The 19,750-nt window shown below is 39.3% G+C and overlaps 1 protein-coding gene across 5 annotated transcripts in view; it reads left to right on the top strand.

Annotated features, from left to right (window-relative positions):
* The first annotated feature begins 201 nt into the window (after positions 1–201).
* myb (v-myb avian myeloblastosis viral oncogene homolog) overlaps positions 202–19,750 on the top strand; it is a 32,314-nt gene continuing 12,765 nt past the window's right edge. Inside the window, exons 1-11 of one of the 5 annotated variants that reach the window (XM_068026211.1) lie at positions 202–423; positions 3,422–3,490; positions 7,613–7,730; positions 8,039–8,110; positions 9,684–9,776; positions 12,412–12,632; positions 15,127–15,358; positions 15,821–15,901; positions 16,224–16,328; positions 17,655–17,909; positions 18,768–19,130. In XM_068026211.1, the coding sequence (XP_067882312.1) occupies positions 407–423; positions 3,422–3,490; positions 7,613–7,730; positions 8,039–8,110; positions 9,684–9,776; positions 12,412–12,632; positions 15,127–15,358; positions 15,821–15,901; positions 16,224–16,328; positions 17,655–17,909; positions 18,768–19,130 (1,626 nt within the window). In that variant the 5' untranslated portion in view covers positions 202–406. Of the gene's footprint in view, positions 424–3,421; positions 3,491–4,335; positions 4,434–7,612; positions 7,731–8,038; positions 8,111–9,683; positions 9,777–12,411; positions 12,633–15,126; positions 15,359–15,820; positions 15,902–16,223; positions 16,329–17,654; positions 17,910–18,767; positions 19,131–19,750 lie in introns of those variants that run through there. The other 4 variants (XM_068026227.1, XM_068026221.1, XM_068026233.1 and 1 more) reach the window with 4 other exon arrangements.

Here is a 19,750-nt window from a genome sequence, read left to right as displayed (position 1 = left end):
CCCTGCACAATCCGCGCGTGCGACATTCATCACTCCCTCGATACACAGACGCCCCGCCCCGCCCCGCCTCCCTGGGGCTGGCTCCCCCACCCCGAGCGCAGGCGGCACGTGCATGGGGGGGGGGGGGGGCCGCGCGAGGGCGTTCCCGGGGAGAACCCGCCGCAATTTGAATCGAGAGGATTCCAGATGTGGAGAAGATTTTGTGATTAGCAGTGGTTAGAACCAAAAAAAAAAACAAATTCTTGCGGGTACGGGGTGGAAAGGGAGATCTTTTTTTATAAAAGTGTTTTTTTGGGGTAAAATCCCACCCTCGTACCTCCCCAACATCACCGCCGCTGGCCCGGGTTTTCTTTCGGTGGTGCTGAGGAAAGCAGCACCGGTAGCGCTGACGGATCGGCTCCCGCCCATGGATACCTCCTTCGGGTACGTGTGAAATCAGCTCGGCCGCGACCGTTATCAGCGTCACGTGGCCCCGGGGCCGGGGAAGGGAGGGGTGGACCTCGGCTCTTTCCACCAGTTCGATGGTGAACAGTGGGCGCTTTCAATAACCTCCCCGCCCCCTGTCCGCAGAGTGTTTGGACGATGGGGGAATTTAATGGGTGATGAGAATTTCACCTTCGAGCGACTGGCTGCTCTTTATTTGCCAGGGTGGGGGAAAGGGGGTGGAGTGGGAGGGGGGCAAACGTTGGCGTTTATAGAGTTTTCCCCCCTTGTAAACAGCTGGTTAAAGTTTTTTTTTTGCGGGGGCCGTGTGTGAAGATAACGACCCCCCCCCCCCCCCTCCCCTCCCCAGTGTCTCTGTGTGTTGGGCTGGACATTAGGTACATTTGGCACGGGCGAGGTGCACACTCACACTGTCTGAATTGGATCCAAACAAAATACTGCTGAAAATCTGATTTTTCTTTTAAAAACGGAGAAAATGCTGGAAACCACCCCAGCAGGTCAGTCATCAACTGTTGGAGGGAGAGAGAGAAATAAACTGGAGTTAACTTTTTAGCTTCATGACTTCTTTCACCAGAACCTGGAAAAAGTTGAGATGCAACAGTTCCAGGCCTGAAGCACTGATGTAACATTTACCCATTAGTCCTGCCGTTATTTTGACAGGATATTCTCATATTTTAATGTCCACAAATACTGCCAGAGCTACCGAGTGTTCCTTCAGCATTTTCTGACCCAGAACCTGTCATTGCAATCCATGCTGGAGAAAGCTGTGATAAAGCAGGCAGACAGTGACATTGGATTTGGTTACAGTGGTCACACTGTCGGTGGATTTGATTTATTTTAAAAATGTAAATATTGGACGTATATATATTAAAAGTATTTAAACTATTTATTTTAAAAAGTCCACTTTCCTGCAAGACAGAGCTTGGGAAACCTGGGGGGTGGGGGTGTGGCGGCACTGGAAAGGAGCATTAACTGGATGGAAATGCAAAATAACTGGGTTATTTTATACAGGTAACGGGAAGATGCCGAACATCTGGAGAAATAAATCCAGGGGAAAATATCATCACTAAACGGTGGGGGGGGGGGGGGGGAAGATCTGAAAGAAAAGAGTGAAGAGAAACACAAGGGGAAAGCGACGATAACGGAAATGAGGAAACCAATATACAAAAAAAAAGGAAGGTGACAAACTGAAGGCAATAAATATGTCTTTTTAAAAAATTGCCACGAACAAACAAAAAAGGGGGTGGTGGCCATTTAAGTGCGCCCATCAAATATTAAAAATGGGAACGCTGGTTGAAGGTTCAGGGTCTGTCCAAGCAACAACCTGGTGTGTTTTTTTCCTTCGGGCCAGAAGTTAAAAAAAGTAACAAAAGATCGGGTCTAGCCAAAAAAAACAAATGCAGCACGTTGCAAAAATTGGAAATAGAAACATGTCATGGAAGGTGTTCCGAGTGATCTAGTCTTCGCTGGGATGCACACTGAGTTATCTGCAATTGAAGTAACAAAAAGTAGAAAATAAACGAACGCGAGGAGAGCATGACTTGTAATAGGGAGTTTCTGGGGTGGATTTTTGCAGAAATAAATTGCCTGAATAGATCCAAAATGACAAGTTAACAGGTATTACAGATTCCTGGCAATTAAACTTAAGTACAGATCTATCCGAATTAAGTTATAAACTTATAATTGCAGACTCTGAAATATTTTGTTTGTTTAAACATTAAATAATATTACAATATCAATCAGCTGGAGATAAGTATAGGAGCAAAGGACTTGGGGAATTGTGTTTATTTAGGGGCTTTGTCTTGATTTGCATTTTGGTTTGGTCTTACGTTCGTGCACACGCTCTGGACTCGATCCATAGGAAACATGAACCTAAAACCTTGCGCTCATGCGGCTGCAAGTGCTTTATAAGTTTATTGTCCAGTTGTATTACACACGTGCCAGGAGTGTGCAGGAAAGAGGAAGTGTATTACAGTGATCCAAGATCCCAAATTACTGCTTTCACTAAACTTGTAAATCTGTTGTTGCGGTTAATACATCTAGGAAGTTTATATTGCTTTATCGATAACATAAATGAAGATACTATAGCGAAACATCACCTAGAATGTTGAGTTTGATTAATAAATTTCAATCGGTAGTTTTGAATATATTTTGTACTTATCCCAAGAAAATATTACACTTTTTTAAATTAAACTTGGATTTTGGAAGATACCTAGCGGAAAATGCACTTTTGCATTCTTGTTTTGTTTTTATACTGATACGTTTACGAACAAAGGACCCTCGTTACTCCATATTTAGGTTTCATTGCAAAACTGAAGGTTGCGCCATCTATGGAATAAGCACTCGACTTTTCGTTCAACACAGAAGTGTCATTTGATCACTTAAAAGTGCAGCTTTCTCTTGTATAAATGTTTCTAAAATTATATTTTCCAATAAACAATTTTCTATTGACTTCCAAGAAACGGTAACTAGGACATAACCCCCTCCCCCACACTTTTCTAAATTATTAGTAAAGCAATATTTCACTAATATTTAAAATATTAAACAAATTTACTTGGTTCTACACCGTCTCTGTGTGCGTCTGACTTTCTCTTTGCTGGAGAAAGTAGGAAGGAATTTAGAAGGAATATGGTAATTTTGTAGATTAGCAACAGGGAACCCCGCTACTGGATTCTGAGAGAGCTGACAGATGAAAAACACAAGCACATTATCTATACTTGTTTACTTTCTAAAACCCCGGTTGGGGCGCGGGGGGGGGGGGGGGGGGGGTGTAGGTGCGGGGCTGAGCGGGGATTGCAGGAAAAAGGCGGGTTTCGCAGAGGACCGCCAAGGTCACTAGTGCGCTTGCGTACTACACTGTCTATGGTTTGGGCGCGAGATTTGGCGGGAGGGGAGGGTCCAAGGCTTTGTTTGTAGGAATCTGTGTTTACAGACTGTACACTTTAATCTCAATTTGCTTCCTCCTCGTGTGAGTTAGGGTGATCACTTGCAGCGACACTTCTTCCGCACTCTCCGAGAGACTCATGGCTCGGCGGCCACGGAATAGGTAACTGAATTATGTGTTTTGGCTGCTGCCTAATGAACAAAAAATGATTATTACAGAAAGAGGAAGAACTTTCACTTTAATTTTGTGAGGTTTACACTAGTTAGAGATGAGGACTTATTAAGCAGTGAGCTCGGAGCTCGGTCTTGTGCTGATAATCTATGCAGCTAAATTATGAATGGATTCGGATCCGTGTATGTATGGTACGCTGAGTTTCTGTAATAAACTTGCCAATCATGACTGAAAAACTGGTTAAAATGGAGATTATGCATCGATGGCTTAATCAAGTATTCTAAATTATATGGGCATGCTGCAGAAAAAGCAGATTTAAAAGGTGCAGAACTTTCACGTGTGCAAGTTCTGGGTGACAAATGACAACACAGTCTTAAAAATGCAGATATAGCATCTTGTAAGATCGTCTAACAGGCTCAAGAGACACACTTTACATTGTCTGTCTCCAAAAAGTGCTTGCTATATAATCGCATATGTGGAGCTGCAACAATATTTCTCATCTTGCAACACGTTGTTCGTATAGGAAATAGTTGACGGGTCCGTGTTTATGTGTTAGCATTTGTAGTTTCTCAGTTGTGTTGATCATCCACTGAAGTACGCACGACTGGGAGTCAAGTTCTAGTTCAGTATGTTATTGACATAGCCGAATGCTTTCATGCATGAAAACAAGTGTATCCAGTATTGATCAATGAACTAGATCACATTTTTATTGTTAGTACATGGGCTGTTGGAGTGACACGTGGATTTAAACTTGTTGCAAGCTGTATGACTACGGAACACGAGATCCTGATCCTAATTTTTCAACTTAATAAGGAGGTTCCTGGTTGTGTCATGAAAAGCTGAACTTGGCGGAGGCTGTGACCTAACTTGTCAAAGTTATAATACGTAACAGTGACAGAAATCGCTAAGAGCTTTTTCTCGTATTTGGCCACTGGTGCGTGACTAATGTTTGTGGTCTAAGAAAACTGAATATATCAGATACATTATCTTCATTAAAATGTGAATGAAATGGGGAACAGTGACACTTACCCTGAATGTGCATTGCACTACCAGAAGCCATGCAGGTTCTTTGTACGCGGAATGTGTGGAAATTCCTACGGGCCGATATATTCTACTAAAAGAAACTAGTTTCCGATAGGATTCTTCCAAAATTTCAGGACTACCAAAACACCCACAGAGTTATAGTATTACAGAAACTTTGTTTCTTTTGAATTTAGTGTAGCAACGCCGTAGTTTTTAGTCCTCGCACGAAAGTACAGATTGTGAATTGTCTAGTTAGACAAGAGGGCCGCAGTTGTCACGCTTTAACCCATGAACTGCCGAGTTGGTGGTTTATTTTGCTCGCATTTATGGGTCACTAACTAAACTATGTAAAATCTCGTAGTTGAATGTAGGGACGTTATGATCGCATAACTATGAAATCAGCAATATACATTCATTTTGTTTTGTAAAACGTTTGTCCTTTATTTTCACCAACGGGTTGGTTTGATAGTTTTACAAGCAATAATGCCGAGCAGAATGCAAAGAGCTGAATAAAAAAATCATTTCCAGTTTGTATTTAACCTACCTATCAACGTGTTTGAATTTTAAATACATAATTTTAATTTGCCTGTGAAGTTAAGCCTTGAAGATGATATACTAACAGAAAAATTGTTGTTAGCTTATTTAGATTTATACATTGTTTTACTGTGTACTTGCACACAAAATGAATATTGTCAGGGATATACTGATTTGGACTTTAGAAGTGTACCCCGACCGCAACAATATGACATCCTCTGCTCCCTATCATATGCCTCTCTGAATGAAAATGTTAATGTTTGCTGAATTATGACAGTTTTGTGCTGTGAATGCATGTCTACTAAGAACTGGACTGAGACTGCCCTAACCACAGCTAGCAGGGAAAGAAATTCCTTCCATTAATTTGGATTGAATTTGTACACAGGTGGCATAGGTGAGAGATCAGTGAGAAAATTAATTGCATATTTCACTCGCTGCCAACTTTGTTTTTTTTGCTGTGGACCTATGCTGAGTTTAAATTGTCCAATTATATTTCTAGAGCAAAAACAGTACTTCTGCAAGCAATTAGGTACATTCCCAACTTAAAAATTGCAGACTTGTTATGTAAGAGGTTGAGGAAAACCGATGGCTAGGGCTGTAATTCTTGGTGTTACCAGTTAATTACTTGATGCACAACCCCAAAAAATCGTGGATTGCCATTCCAGACCTGGCATCCAAATGCAGTTTGAGTTGGGATAGTTTGTCTGCTTTTGCCCATACCACTAGATGGAGTGTTGTGAAGGGAGAGAAAAAATGAACTTGTTTGAATCATGAGCCTGCTGGAACAATGCCTCCTGCAGGCTGAACTGGAGTGGCGTTAATAACTAAACGTTCTAGTCCAACTGTTAGTTGAAGCAGCTATTAAAGCAATGGAAAGTAGAGCTTAAGAAAGTAATTGTAACTGTATTCCCTTTTTGGTAGCTGTACTAGAGTGCAATGATATTTTTGAAGAGATTGGAATAACAATGACTAAAATACCATTTATTTTGTCTGTTAATAAGAATTCATGCTTAATCAGCTAAATTATTGATGGTGGACTGATGCTTTAAATATCCACTTATAGTGTGCTCAGAAAAGTTAACTTCTGACAAAGCATTAAAACAACATAATGTATTTAAAGCCTTTATTCAATTTTGGTGTAGGAAGAGCATTTTTGAGATATTTTCCCCTTTTCTTTGGTTTTCCAATGGCACACACAACACCTATCAACCTGCTCCCACCTATTGCTGGTCTGAAACTGGGTGCTAGGAATGCACAAATGAGACATCAAGTGATTCCTCTATTTTATATCTCTTTGAGGGGAAACACTAGACTATACTTGGTGCCTTATAATAATGGCAGTACCAAATCCAGTAATGTGACGTGTGAATTATAATTGGATGCAGATTTGCAGTCATCAATCTGGTTCTTTAGGCTATTGTTACCTATCAGACTTGTATACAATATGAATGTGAGAATTCTGAGGCTAGGTTTCTCTACTTTCTTCTGCTTATAGTGTTAACCCATTTCTGGGGTGTGGATATATTGGAAAAAAGTTGCCCTTATTATCTTGCCCAAATGGTCATTATTCATATAAGATTTTACAGACTGTTTGGGAATACAGAACATCACACCTAAACCTGATTGTGTTCTCACCTGACATCTGCGCACACAAACACACACCTACAGAAGTTATTGGAAGTCAAGAGTGCGAACTTTGGCCAATTTAGATATTCTTCTCCCTCCATAACCATGGTTTCTGAGGCCAATTACAATGCTCCTATCACTACCTCCATCAAGGTCAGCTAACTCAAACTGAGTATCAGAATGGTGACATTCTTGGTCTGTATGGTTCAACTGTGCATTAATGCATTAATATAACCGTCAGGGCACTACATGGTAAGCTTTTTTTTAGTGCATGTGTGTATAGGCCATTAGTACAATGAATTAATTTATGTATGTCTTACAAGTGCCTAATACAGGAATAACTATTGTAACAAATCTTTTATTTCTTTTAGGCCTGACGTTTTAAAGTGGATAAAAAACTAACAAAAGTCACTGATCTGTGATAAAACCATTCATATTCTAGAATTATACAAAAATGTACTTGCCTTATGGTCAGCTTATTAGATATGATTGTGAAATGTGCTCAATGGAAGCTTCTTGTGTCTGGAAATACATGTACTGGTATCAGAATATTTTTACTGATTCATTAGGTGTATTTTACAAGTGTTAATTTTAAACAATTCTTCCATAATTAATATAATTATTTTGTCATTTCAGTGTATTTTAAGTGATCTGGCTATTAAAATAGAATTAAATACACTAGAAAAAAATAATAAATTTAATTTCGTGCGGTAATTGGATTCCACTATCAGCTAGTGCCAGAAAGTTGTTTGGAATATGTCTGTGAATGTTGTACTGGACCTAATGTCTGATGTTTCTAGATTCTTTATTTGAAAATGCAGTAATTGTTTTCATTCCTTACTGGAACCCTGCAATTATCTTTGAAGAGAATGTATGAAAAACTTATAAGTATGAATTGCTATATGATTAATAAAATTATTTTGTTTGTAGTTTATACAGCAGTGATGAGGAGGAAGAAGAGATTGAAATGTTTGATCATGATTATGATGGTCCACAACCAAAGTCTTGTAAACGCCAGTTAAGTAAAACTCGGTGGACACGTGAAGAGGTATGTCAAGATTAGCTGAATGTGATGTAACTCCTTTTTAACACCTATAAGCTGAAAGTGTGATCAAATTAAACTAAACACTGTTTGATACATTTAAGTTATACTAAATTTATTTGATTTAGCATAAAATCTTGAAGTAGCTGAAACTGGTATTTTGCTGCTGAAAAAATATTCACATTTAATTCTGATATTTATTAATGCAGTCTAAACTATTGATGTATTGAAAAGGCTGTTAGCTTCAACTTGGGATTTTTGATTATTGGGTGTATGTACACAATGAATATAAAACATTCAGTTTTTTTTTAAAGGATGAAAAGCTGAAGAAATTAGTTGAACAACATGGAACAGAAGACTGGAAAGTGATTGCTAATTTCCTTCCAGTAAGTATTATTTTCTGTGATACTTATATGTACCTTCAAGATGTGAGTCTCACTTAAAGTAAATATATATTACTTAGTAGAATATAGAACTGGAGTAGCCATATAAATACCGTGGCTACAAGAGCAGGTCAGAGGCTAGGAATCTTGCGGCAAGTAACTCACCTCTTGACTCCCCAAAGCCTGTCCACCATCTACAAGGCACAAGTCAGGAGTGTGATGGAATACTCTCCACTTGCCTGGATGGGTGCAGCTCCAACAACACTCAAGAAGCTCGACACCACCCAGGACAAAGCAGCCCACTTGATTGGCACACCATCTACAAACATTCACTCCCTTCATCACCGACGCACAGTGGCAGCAGTGTGTACCATCTACAAGATGCACTGCAGCAACACACCAAGGCTCCTTCGACAGCACCTTCCAAACCCACGACTTCTACCACCTCGATGGACAAGAGCAGCAGATGCATGGGAGCAGCACCACCTGCAAGTTCCCCTCCAAGTCACACACCATCCTGACTTGGAACTATATCGCCGTTCCTTCACTGTTGCTGGGTCAAAATCCTGGAACTCCCTTCCTAACAGCACTGTGGGTGTACCTACCTTACATGGACTGCAGCGGTTCAGGAAGGCAGCTCACCACCACCTTTTCAAGGGTAATTAGGGATGGGCAGTAAATGCTGGCATAGCCAGTGACGCCCACATCCCATGAATGAATAAAAAAAAAATTACATGTACTGATTTTTAAAAAAATTCATTGTTGTCCTTGTTTTTGAAAATTAGTATAATTACATATATAAATGTTAAGCATGTAAGGATAAAGACATGAGCAAAGTATAGTGTTCTTTTAAAAATAATAAATTCAATTGCTTAACATCCTCTCATCATGTCTCAAAGACCGAGTTTGAAATGATGCATGACAAAAGGATTTACTTTACATTACTGGATTTAAATACATTTTCTTATTGCAATGCTGTTAATCCTCTTCCAGAATGTTGAGTTTAAAAAATATATTTTCAATTATTATGCAAAGGCACAAAAGCTTTGGGTCACTCAAAACGATAAGATAAGCCTTATGTATTTGATGACCCATAAATGGGTTGTTTCATTTATGGATCATTTATGGATCATTTAATTTCACTTTCACCAATCAGAATTGAATGTCTTACCACCAAACACCTGGTAAACTATCTGACACCTGACTTGCTGCAGCTGTTCCATTAAGATTATATGTAGTTTGATGAAGTCAAGTACTGTGAAAAGTTAACTATGAGTAAACAGCATAGTCTGCAATACTAAAAGTTGATAAAACACCTGAGTCTAAATTTGTTTAATAGAATAATCTCCTGCTTATGCAATGTGATATGCCAAATGTTTATTGACACATGCAATAGTTGTATTTTATAAGTTATTTCCCTTATTATCTTACACATTTATATGCTTGAAAAGTGAAATGCAGAAATGAAACTTCTCTGCTGAGTATTGCATTGAATTAAAGCCACAAAGTGTTGTACATTCTCTTGAAAACTCTTTAAAACATTAGAATTAGTTCCTGTATTCCTTTACAAATCTAGAACCGGACCGATGTGCAGTGCCAACACCGATGGCAAAAAGTTCTAAATCCTGAACTTATTAAAGGCCCTTGGACAAAAGAAGAGGATCAAAGGGTAGGGTCACTTATTAAAAGGTTTAGTATTTATAAGTATGTTTTTTTTGACTTGGCTTTTGAGCCAAAGAGCCCAACTGAGATCAGAAACTCACCACTCAGCTGAGAAAAATGCCAAATATTGTTTGGACGTGTCTTTAGAGGAAGGAAGAGTAATTGGAACGTGAAACATCGTGGACTGAATTTTAGAAGCCCCCCGACATCGGGGGTTGTGGTGTGGGGGCCCGGAAAACCCTTCCGGGAGAGGCCCGCCATGGGCCTCGATGCCAGGAAGACTCTGCCGCATTTTACTGGCGGTGGCAAGGCCTCAGGGTGGCCCCCCGCTGCTTGGCGGTGGAGCCTTCGTTTCAATATTTAAATACATACAAAAACACCTACCTTGTTCCGACGGCCGTTCCATGCTGATATACCGTGGTGGCCGGAACTCCTGCACCTTCGTATCTCTGTTCGGAGATCCGAGGCGTGACACCGGTGGAGAGGGGGGAGAAGTGAAATTTTCATGGGCAGACCATGGAAAACTGTTTCTATTGGCTGAGGGGATGGTGAGAAGGGTTGAAGGGTAAAGGTAATGAAGTTTGGGGGGGGGGAAGTTCGGGTTGGAAAGAAAAGTTTTTTTTTTGGTGGGATAGGTCCAAAAATAAAGTGTATGGTCATGGGGGGTGGGAGAGGGGCATCCAGCATTTACTTAATTTTTTATCTCGCTGCGAAATTAATGTGTCTTTAAAAATTTAAATTTAGCTGAAGGGCTTGAAGCCTTTAAAAATGGTGCCGGCGACTGTGTGGCGGCTCTGCGGTGCATCTCTTTTGCGTGCGCCGTGCACGTTTTCAAGCTCGCTGCCAAGGATAAACTTGTCTTGGAGGGGTGCAACAAAGTTTCACTGGATTGATTCCTGAGATGAGAGGGTTGTTCTATGAGGAGAGATTAAATAGAATGGGGCTATACTCTGGAATTTAGAAGACTGAGTGGTGATTTCACTTTAACATGCACGATTCTGAGAGGGTTTGACTGGGTAGATGCTGATAGACTGCTTCCCCTGGCTGAACAGTCTAGAACTAGGGGGGCATAGTGTCAGGATATGAGGTCAGCCATTTAGGACTGAGATAAGGGGCTGAATTTTACGGGTGCGCCGCAATTTGTGGCGGCGCACTCTAATGGCGGCGTACATCCCACACAGATGCGCCGTCCCTGAGCCCCCGCGCTATTATACACAGGGGCTCATTTAAATAGAGGGGATGGAGCGGCACCACTGCGCAGGCGCTGGCCCCATTTTTAAAGGGCTTTAAGCCCTTGCAATTAATATTAATTTTTAAAGGGATATAATTATAACATTTTATTAAATGAAAACTTTTGTGATGGAAGCCCTTCCCCAACCCCCCCCCAATGGTCATTTAATTGCCTGGGATAACAAAAAACATGCCGTTTTCCCTATCCGAACTTTACCCCCCAACCTTCAAACTTTTGCCCTTCAACCCCTTCCCCTCATCCAATCAAAATTGTTTTCCTCGCTCCCCCACCCCTCCCGCCCTGAAAATTTTATTCATCCCCCCTCCCCACTAGGTTCCCGCCTTGGAACTCCGTACGGAGTTCCAAAGGTGCGCGAAGCACGAATGGCCACCGTAATATTGGCGTGGGACGTCCGCCGCCTGCAGATAAGTTTATTTATATATTGTTAATGTTCATTTGCATATGGTGATGAAGGGCCCACTGCCAGGCGGTGGGGTGGGGGTGGGGGGGCCACACCGAGGTCCCCCCGCCACTGATAATATCGATATCGCGGGTCGAGGCGGGCCTCTCCCCGCAGAATTTTAACGGCCCCCGCACCGTCGAGGGGCCGGCAAAATTCAGCCCAAGGAGAAATTTCATCACTCAGGGTTAAGAATCATTGGAATTCTCTACCACAGATGGCTGTGAATGCTCCATCATTGAGTATTCAAGGCTGAGATCAATATATTTTTGGATACTAAGAAAAATATGGCGATTGTGCGTGAACTAGAGTTGACGTTAAGGATCAGCCATGATCTTACTGAATGGCAGAGCATGGTCGAGGGGCTTATGACCTATTCCTGCTCCTATTTCTTAAGTTTTTAATGATGCTTAGATATTATGATGCAGATAATAATTGACATAATAACACTGTTTTATAGGCTTAGAATGTGAAAACTGTCTAGTGAAGTTTTCAAAACAATTCTGAGGGACTGAATGAGCTCTTCCACAGTTTCAATGTTCCTAATGTCATTAGGTGCAATCCAGAACAATTTCAAGAAGGACACCCAATTAATAAACCATTAGAGCAAGTATGGTGTATCTTAGAGATTTTTTTCATACTCAGGAATAAATTCCTTTAATGTATTGTAGATAACTTATCCAGTAGCTCTAATTCTTCTGTCCATATTCATTCATGTGTAAAATGTATTACATATACATTTTAAGTTTTGGACATGTTAGATCTACTTTCTTTTGGTGAACAATAATAAAGTATTTTAACGCAAAAATTATGAATGAACAATACTTTTGTTTACTTAAAAACTCTGAATTTACTACTTTATGATTTTAAGATAAATTCCATAATTCAGAATAATGTTAACATTTGCATAACTTGAATATTGCATTTTTAAAACTCAACTTTTTATTCTAGGTAATAGAACTTGTTCAGAAATATGGCCCAAAACGTTGGTCGGTTATTGCAAAGCACTTAAAAGGCAGAATTGGAAAACAATGCCGGGAGCGGTGGCACAATCATCTGAATCCTGAAGTGAAAAAAACGTCCTGGACTGAGGAAGAAGACCGAATTATATATCAAGCACATAAAAGACTGGGAAATAGATGGGCAGAAATAGCAAAGCTACTTCCAGGAAGGTAAGCTGTGTTGAAGAAATAAATGTTGAAGCCTAACCTGCAGAAAATAGGAGCCTAAAATCTTCTGGGTCCATGTAATAAATTATAAATTATATTATCTAAACCTTAATAATGGTGGTCTTTAGAACACATTGCAACCTTTAGTGAGAGAAATTACGTAACATAACACCAATATGTAATTATTAGAGAATTTGTGTCAGAATGGGTGGGGGAGGGAGTATTGAGTGGGATGTCCAAGGGATCAGTATTGGGATTACTTCTGTTTCGTTTACGTCAATGATGTGAATTCAGAAACTATGAAAATTTGCAGATGATATTAAATTAAGGCACTTTAGAATAAGGAGGAAACTCAGTACTAACAGTGAGTTGGATAAAATATTTAAATGGGCTGTAAAATGGCAGATGAAACTTAAAGTGGCTATGTGTAAAATATTGCACAGAGAAAGAACATTAACAATGCACATACAATGACTTTGAAATAGCTAAAGAAGAAGTTAAGAGGCCTGGGAGTCTTAAACTCAATGCTTGGCATGTCCAACCAATGTAAAACAGTCCTCAACAAAACCAAAAAAATATTAATTTGTATAACCAAAACAGAAGAATACAGGTCAGAGGGAACCTTGGTCAAATTGTATAGAGCTCTGGTCAGACCATACCTTGAATACTCTGTCCATTATGGTCACGGTCACAAAAGGGACAGACTGGTACTGGAGGCAGCACAGAGAAGATCTATGAAGCTAATCCCTAAAGATCTGAGCTATGAAAAGGACAGTAGTGGAGGCAAAAAATCATTTAAGAACCAATTAGATCCTACAGTAGAGGAACTTTAGGGTCTTTTTGAATGCATGAACCAAGGTGAACTGAATGGTTTTCCACACATTGGGAGGAATTTTAACTCCCAAAAATGGGTAGGTTTGGGTTGCTAGGATGTTAAAATGTTATAAATCTCAAACTTGACCCACCCATTTTTGGTTTTAACAGAGACACAATTGGGGAGGGGCAACTAACTCATTCCAGGAGACAGGTTGCTCATGTAAATATTTTAATGAGGCCACATGCTTCACATTTTTTCTGTATTTTATGCTTAACCCTGAATGGCCTGGTTTCCCGGGCCTCAAGGAAACCCAGCAGCTAAAGGGAGGTGAGTACTGCTGCATTTAGCAGGTAGGTGCTTTTCTGGCACTGCATGTGGGCTAGGAGGGACAGGACTGCTCTCCCCTGATCCTCCAAGCTTAACTAAATCACTCCTGTGTAGGGCTGGCCGACCCCCACACCCCTCAACCATGATCTCCCACAGACCCGGCCTTGTTGATCCCTCCCTGCTTCCCTCCCATGCGCTCCTTGGTGATGGCCTCCGACCTCCTCCCAACCCTCTGATTTCACCTTGACTCTTTCGATCACCCCAACCATGCCAATCTCTCCCTGGCATTTCCAATCTCAATCCAGCCTCCTGTCCCTCCCTTCCTCCTGTTCATTCCCTGGTTATGACCTCTTAATTTGGCTGGCTGTGGCTGACCTAAAAAAATGTTAATTCATCAGGACCTTAGGGAAACGTGCTCTTGCTTGTTTGCTGGACACAAGACAGCATCCACATCAACCCACCCACCCACCCCCTCCTCACCTCCCTCACCGTCTTCCTGTAAATATCTGAGTCATTACCTTGTGCTGTTGTATATTGTTTTCACACTTGGTATATCATGGAACTTTACAACATAGATCAGTGGACCTGGTGGCTAGTTCTAGTAAGTAGTAATAGCATTAGGGTGTACTTTTGCAATTGCCTGTTTCATCAATGTCTGAATTTTAGTTGCCACTGTTTTGACTTTCCATATTTGATGGAGTAACGTGCACCATCATGGTCTTTGCATTCTCCAGAGATTGTTGGCAACATGCTTGTCAGTCTTTAGTGTAGGATAGAAATGGGAAGAAGATTTCAAATAATTTCTCTTGATTCAACTTGAGTACATTATAGCAGTGACTACACTAGCATTGCATGTGAGGTTGCGAAAGGCTCCATATAAATGCAAGTCTTTTATTTTTGAATCTGGGCTAATTTCTAGAACATCTCAATTCCCACTGTCTGATGTACAAGTTCTCCTTGCAGTCAATCGGTTGTTGTTAGAGGAACAATACAGACATGACTAGAATTTTGATTCGATAGAATCATAGAAATTACAACATGGAAACAGGCTGTTTGGCCGTCCAGTTCATGTTGGTGTTTACCCTCGAAATGAACATATTTGCAGTTATATATAAATACGTCCGAACAAAAAAGATTTAAGTCTCTGAGTACTATGGTTAGATAAGCAAAAAGAACTGCTACACTATATCTCTCTATAAATCTGACTACCACTCCTCGTGAAAGGGGATGACCTATTTTTCCATAAATTGTTTATCTACAATCTATACACCAGCAAAACTTTTTTAAAATTTAGTTTCATTGTTTTTCCATAAGTTGTTGATTTATATGCATTTTTATATTATCTATATGGAGGACTGATAACGCTATCAAGAACCATTGGAATTCTACTATGCGTCGTAAAGTAGAGCAAGAGGGCTATCTGCAGGAGTCTTCTAAAATTAGCCAGCCAACGGTGACTGCAAATTTTCAAAAAAGTAATCATATTATGGGTTTTGCCCATACTCCTCCATCTGCCCAGTTGCCAACTACCCAACCCCAAGTAAATAGTGACTATGCATATTTTCACATTCCTGACCCGCAAGAGGTAAGATTTTGAATTTCTTTTTATGCTGTTTTTTTACCTTCTAGTAACTTTATGGCTTTTGCACAACCAATCCTAGTATGCATATCCATCTACAGGTATTAATTTTGAAAGGTTAATGGAATAAAAGTTGTTAGTAACTTTTTCGGGAATGTGGCTTTGTATTCAAATAGTATTTCTACTTTCAATTGAAGTTGGTTTTTTGCATAAATTAAAAAATGCTACATTTCCTTAATTGCATACAAGATGAATTTTATAGGCATTTATGAATCCAGTGTTTTTAAATAGTTGAATCTATCATTACAGACTGAAGTTATTTTTCTTAAATTACTTAGGATTATACCTGTTTCACTTATAAATATGACATACTATTTGACATACTATAATACATGTAAACATAATACAGATAAATACTAACAGCTCTTGCAGTATTGATTTTAACCATTCTTTTGTCATTTTGCTCAGATTTCAAACCAGATGCCCTACCCAGTAGCTCTCCATGTGAACATGGCCAACATTCCCCAACCAGCCACTGCAGCTATTCAGGTAAGTTGAATTTGTTTTGTCATTGATCACTTTTATATGAGCTACAAAGACCACTGTTCTTCAAGGTTAGTCTTAAATTCAATAAATGCATCCTTAAGGAAATATGACTCAAATTTTGATTTTTGGAAGAAAATATCCTCTTAGCAGCTAGCCATTACCATTTATCCACAAGAAAGTTCAGTTAATAGTTGGTTTTGACCTTCATGGTTGCCTTAGCCTCAGCTGTGGTAGCTGAAGTCTGGAAGTCTTAATCGGTGTAACATTATATTTTAAATCATACCCTTTGATCTCTTCTTTCTTTTCCCTCAACTCTTAATTTCAGAGGCACTATAATGATGAAGATCCTGAAAAAGAGAAAAGAATAAAGGAATTAGAGTTGCTACTAATGTCGACTGAAAATGAACTGAGAGGGCAGCAGGCATTACCAGTAAGAATGTCACTGTGTGGCTTGGATAAAGGGCTAGCAGCTTCACCCCAGTGCTCTTTTCTTTACATCTCTACCTTTTAAAGGCTCTATATTAATTTCAAATCTGTCATGTCCAAAAATAAATTTTAAAACTGAAATCTCTGCAAGACTACTGTAGAGTAATTGTGGATGCATTTCTGTTTAAATTCATTCCAAAATCTTAAATGTTACAATACCAATAAATACATGTAACACTTATTTACTAATATATATATATCCTCACAGTATCATACCCAATAAATTTTAACTTGCTGAAAAAATAATCTAGAGCCCACTTCCAAATGTGTCTTTCACTTTCTATGGCCTTGCTCTTTTTTGCATTGCATTTCATTGCTTGCATACATTAATTTTTAAAGTGCATGTTTTGACTGTTTATTTCATTGTTCTTTTAAAATTGTGCATTATTTTCATGGCTGGTTATGTTAACCCATTTTGTTTAAATTATTAGCAGACAGTGATGCATGACAGAAGCTCTTACTGGCTTTACAATCAATTCTGTAACGTATGAACAGTATTTCAGTTGTAAAAGCAACAGTACTGGTTTTGGTTTTACTGTATGTGGTAAAAGCCAGATAAACCCAAGTGAAAATAAATGGCCAGCATACTCAGGGTTTTTGAGGGGGAATTGTTAGTACAGTGGGTTTGCATGACAAATAACCTGCATGATAATTTATGTAACTGTACTAATAGTTTACATTTAGAAACTATGTAAACCTGATTTTGTTTTAAAAATTTATCATTTCTTCCATCATCTGACTACATATTAAGCTTATCTCTAATTTCTCCTCTATTTTCTGATAATATTGATTTGCGCACCTCTGTGTTGCGTTGGTGTGAGCTGTAGCATCAAAAAGGGTTAGCTGCAGTAATTTACTGCTATGAAAGCAACTCTAACTCAGCATTCTAAAATGGCCTGCACAAAAATTTTAACCAGCACAGGAAAAAAGCCACATAGAACACATAACCCCAGAAACTTTGTTATGTTATCCTAAAATTTTTCTTGATTAAAGCCATGGCCCATTATTTAGTTGTTTTATTAGTTAAAGACATTTAAAACTTGGTTACAATATCTGAAATTTTTTGTTGAGGGAAGAAAAAAGGCAAGAGTATATCTAGTGAACGTGAATTAGAACAATTTTTTTGCAGTGCAGAAAAATTCTTTACATAGCGTTTCAAAAGTAATTTACAAGAATGATGCAACTACTAAACTGCTTAAGCTAATATCTGATTCAACCTTGTGCAATCCAATTGCTAACTTCCTTTACTTTCTCTCTTCCTTTTCTGCAGACTCAAGCAGCAGACTACTCTGGTTGGAACGGTACTGTAATCATTGATAATGCAGGAGTTCACAACAGTAGTGTGGCCATTACTTGCTTGGGAGAACATCGGCAGCCTGCACATCCACCTCATATGGATCATGGTTGCTTGCCAGAAGAAAGTGCATCACCAGCAAGATGCATGATTCATTCTAATGGAATACTCTCACCCTTGAGAAATGTTCCAAACTCCGAATACACAGAAACACTTCAACTCATAGATTCAGTGAGTGACTTTATCAGTTTTTGGGTCTTTAGTTAAAGTCAAATACTTCAAATGTTTTTATGTCAGATTTGAGTCTGATTAAATTTAGTTGGTTATTGAAAGGTGGGATCTGGAATTATGGGTAATAGATTAGTCAGTATCTCAAGATTTAAAAAAAAAGGCATAGTATTATCAAAATATTTCATCACTACAGTTAATTACTTTTTATTTGCTAATCTTCAAATGCTGACATGGTGCATGATGTGAAATTCAAGATAGTTATGACAAAAAATGCAGAAGGTTCTGTTTGGATAAAATTTATCACTACAACTTCAACTTCGGTGGTGTTGTAAAGCAGGCAATATCAGATTGGCTACCCAATATACACCTCAATGGAACAGAAATTCGGGTATGGGGCAGAGCAGGTAGCCAATCCGATATCACTCATTTTTCAATCCCGCCAAAGTTGAATGTTCCGCCCTATGAGTTTGCTATTTCATTATGCTGAATTAAACGATTTAATAATAGAATAAGTTTGACTTGGAAAAAAAAATTGAACACCATCTGATTTCTGTTAAATTTTAATGCATTCAGAATCAACAGGTAAGATTGGCAGAAACTCAAGGTTATTCGGGTGAAACAAGTTTATATACAACTCATTGTGTTTAGTTAACTTGTGTAGATCTTACTGTCTGAAAATCTTGGAGGAAGTAAGAATTTTAAGCGTGTTTTAAAGACTTACTTAAAGTACAAGTAGTTGAAAAAAGGGATATTCCCAGCAAATGTTACTATGGCTTTGAAAGCTGTAGCATATAGCATTTAGTTACACAGGTGGCACTGTTCGCCGTTTATAGATTCGTGCCTCCCAAATTGTTTCAGGATCCATCTACATGGGGTGATCTCAGCAGTTTCGACTTCCTTGAAGGGGAAGACAGCACACCTAGCAAAAATGTTACAGCCAAAATCACGCAGCTTCAGCACAAAGAGAGCAGCGTTTGCCAGTGTGAAGGACATACTAACACAAGCCTAAGCAAAAGCATGGTGTGTCAGGGTTCCCCTGCTTCGCTCAGCTCACCCTCTCCTTCAAAGTTCAGCACTCCACCAACTATCCTTCGCCGCAAAAAGAGAGGGCATCCTAACCACTCAACTAGTGGTGATAGTAATTGCTCCACATTAGCTGACTTCAGCTGCTCTACTCCCAAGCGTACCCATGTCAAAGGTCTGCCCTTCTCTCCCTCGCAGGTAGATGAACAGTAATCAACAGATATTACTAATACTGCGACAGATATGAAATGGTTAACAATTTAGAAACTAATTCTGTGGAACAAATGACTAATCACTTTTGTACTCACTGACGTGACTATATTTTTAACCCACTCACTACTGTCCCTCTGACCACTCTTCTCAGATCAGCACAATGCTAATTAGTTATGCTTTCATTTTTGTACACTTAAATGCCAACTTTTTTCATTGAGTTTTCTGGAATATGATTGGCTTTTCTCTAACATTTTGTATTCATTTTACTCAAAAAGTTGTGTTTCCCGTAACCAAGACTTGGCCTCTTTTTCTGATAGCCCAGATGCAAAGGTTTCCTATTTTGCAATTTCAACACAATCTTTTTGCTTCTTGATGCATTTAACTTGTATCCTTTTGGCTGAAGTATTCTAAAACTGCAATTTTAAATGCTATTATTGAGTTTATTAAAACGTATGCCCCCAAAAATGCATGACAGAAGCATGCTGGATCACTCAGCTTACCATCAAAGTTTTCGGGATGGGCAGTTGAGGGCAGACCTTCTGCCTGCCCCAAACATGACCAATAATGTAAGAGGATGTGATGACTTTGAACATATTGGATTCCTG

This window comes from Heterodontus francisci, chromosome 3 (genome assembly GCF_036365525.1).
Source record: "Heterodontus francisci isolate sHetFra1 chromosome 3, sHetFra1.hap1, whole genome shotgun sequence".
Taxonomy (NCBI): domain Eukaryota; kingdom Metazoa; phylum Chordata; class Chondrichthyes; order Heterodontiformes; family Heterodontidae; genus Heterodontus; species Heterodontus francisci.
Note: the sequence above shows the minus strand (reverse complement) of the source record. Positions and strands in the feature narration are given on the sequence as shown.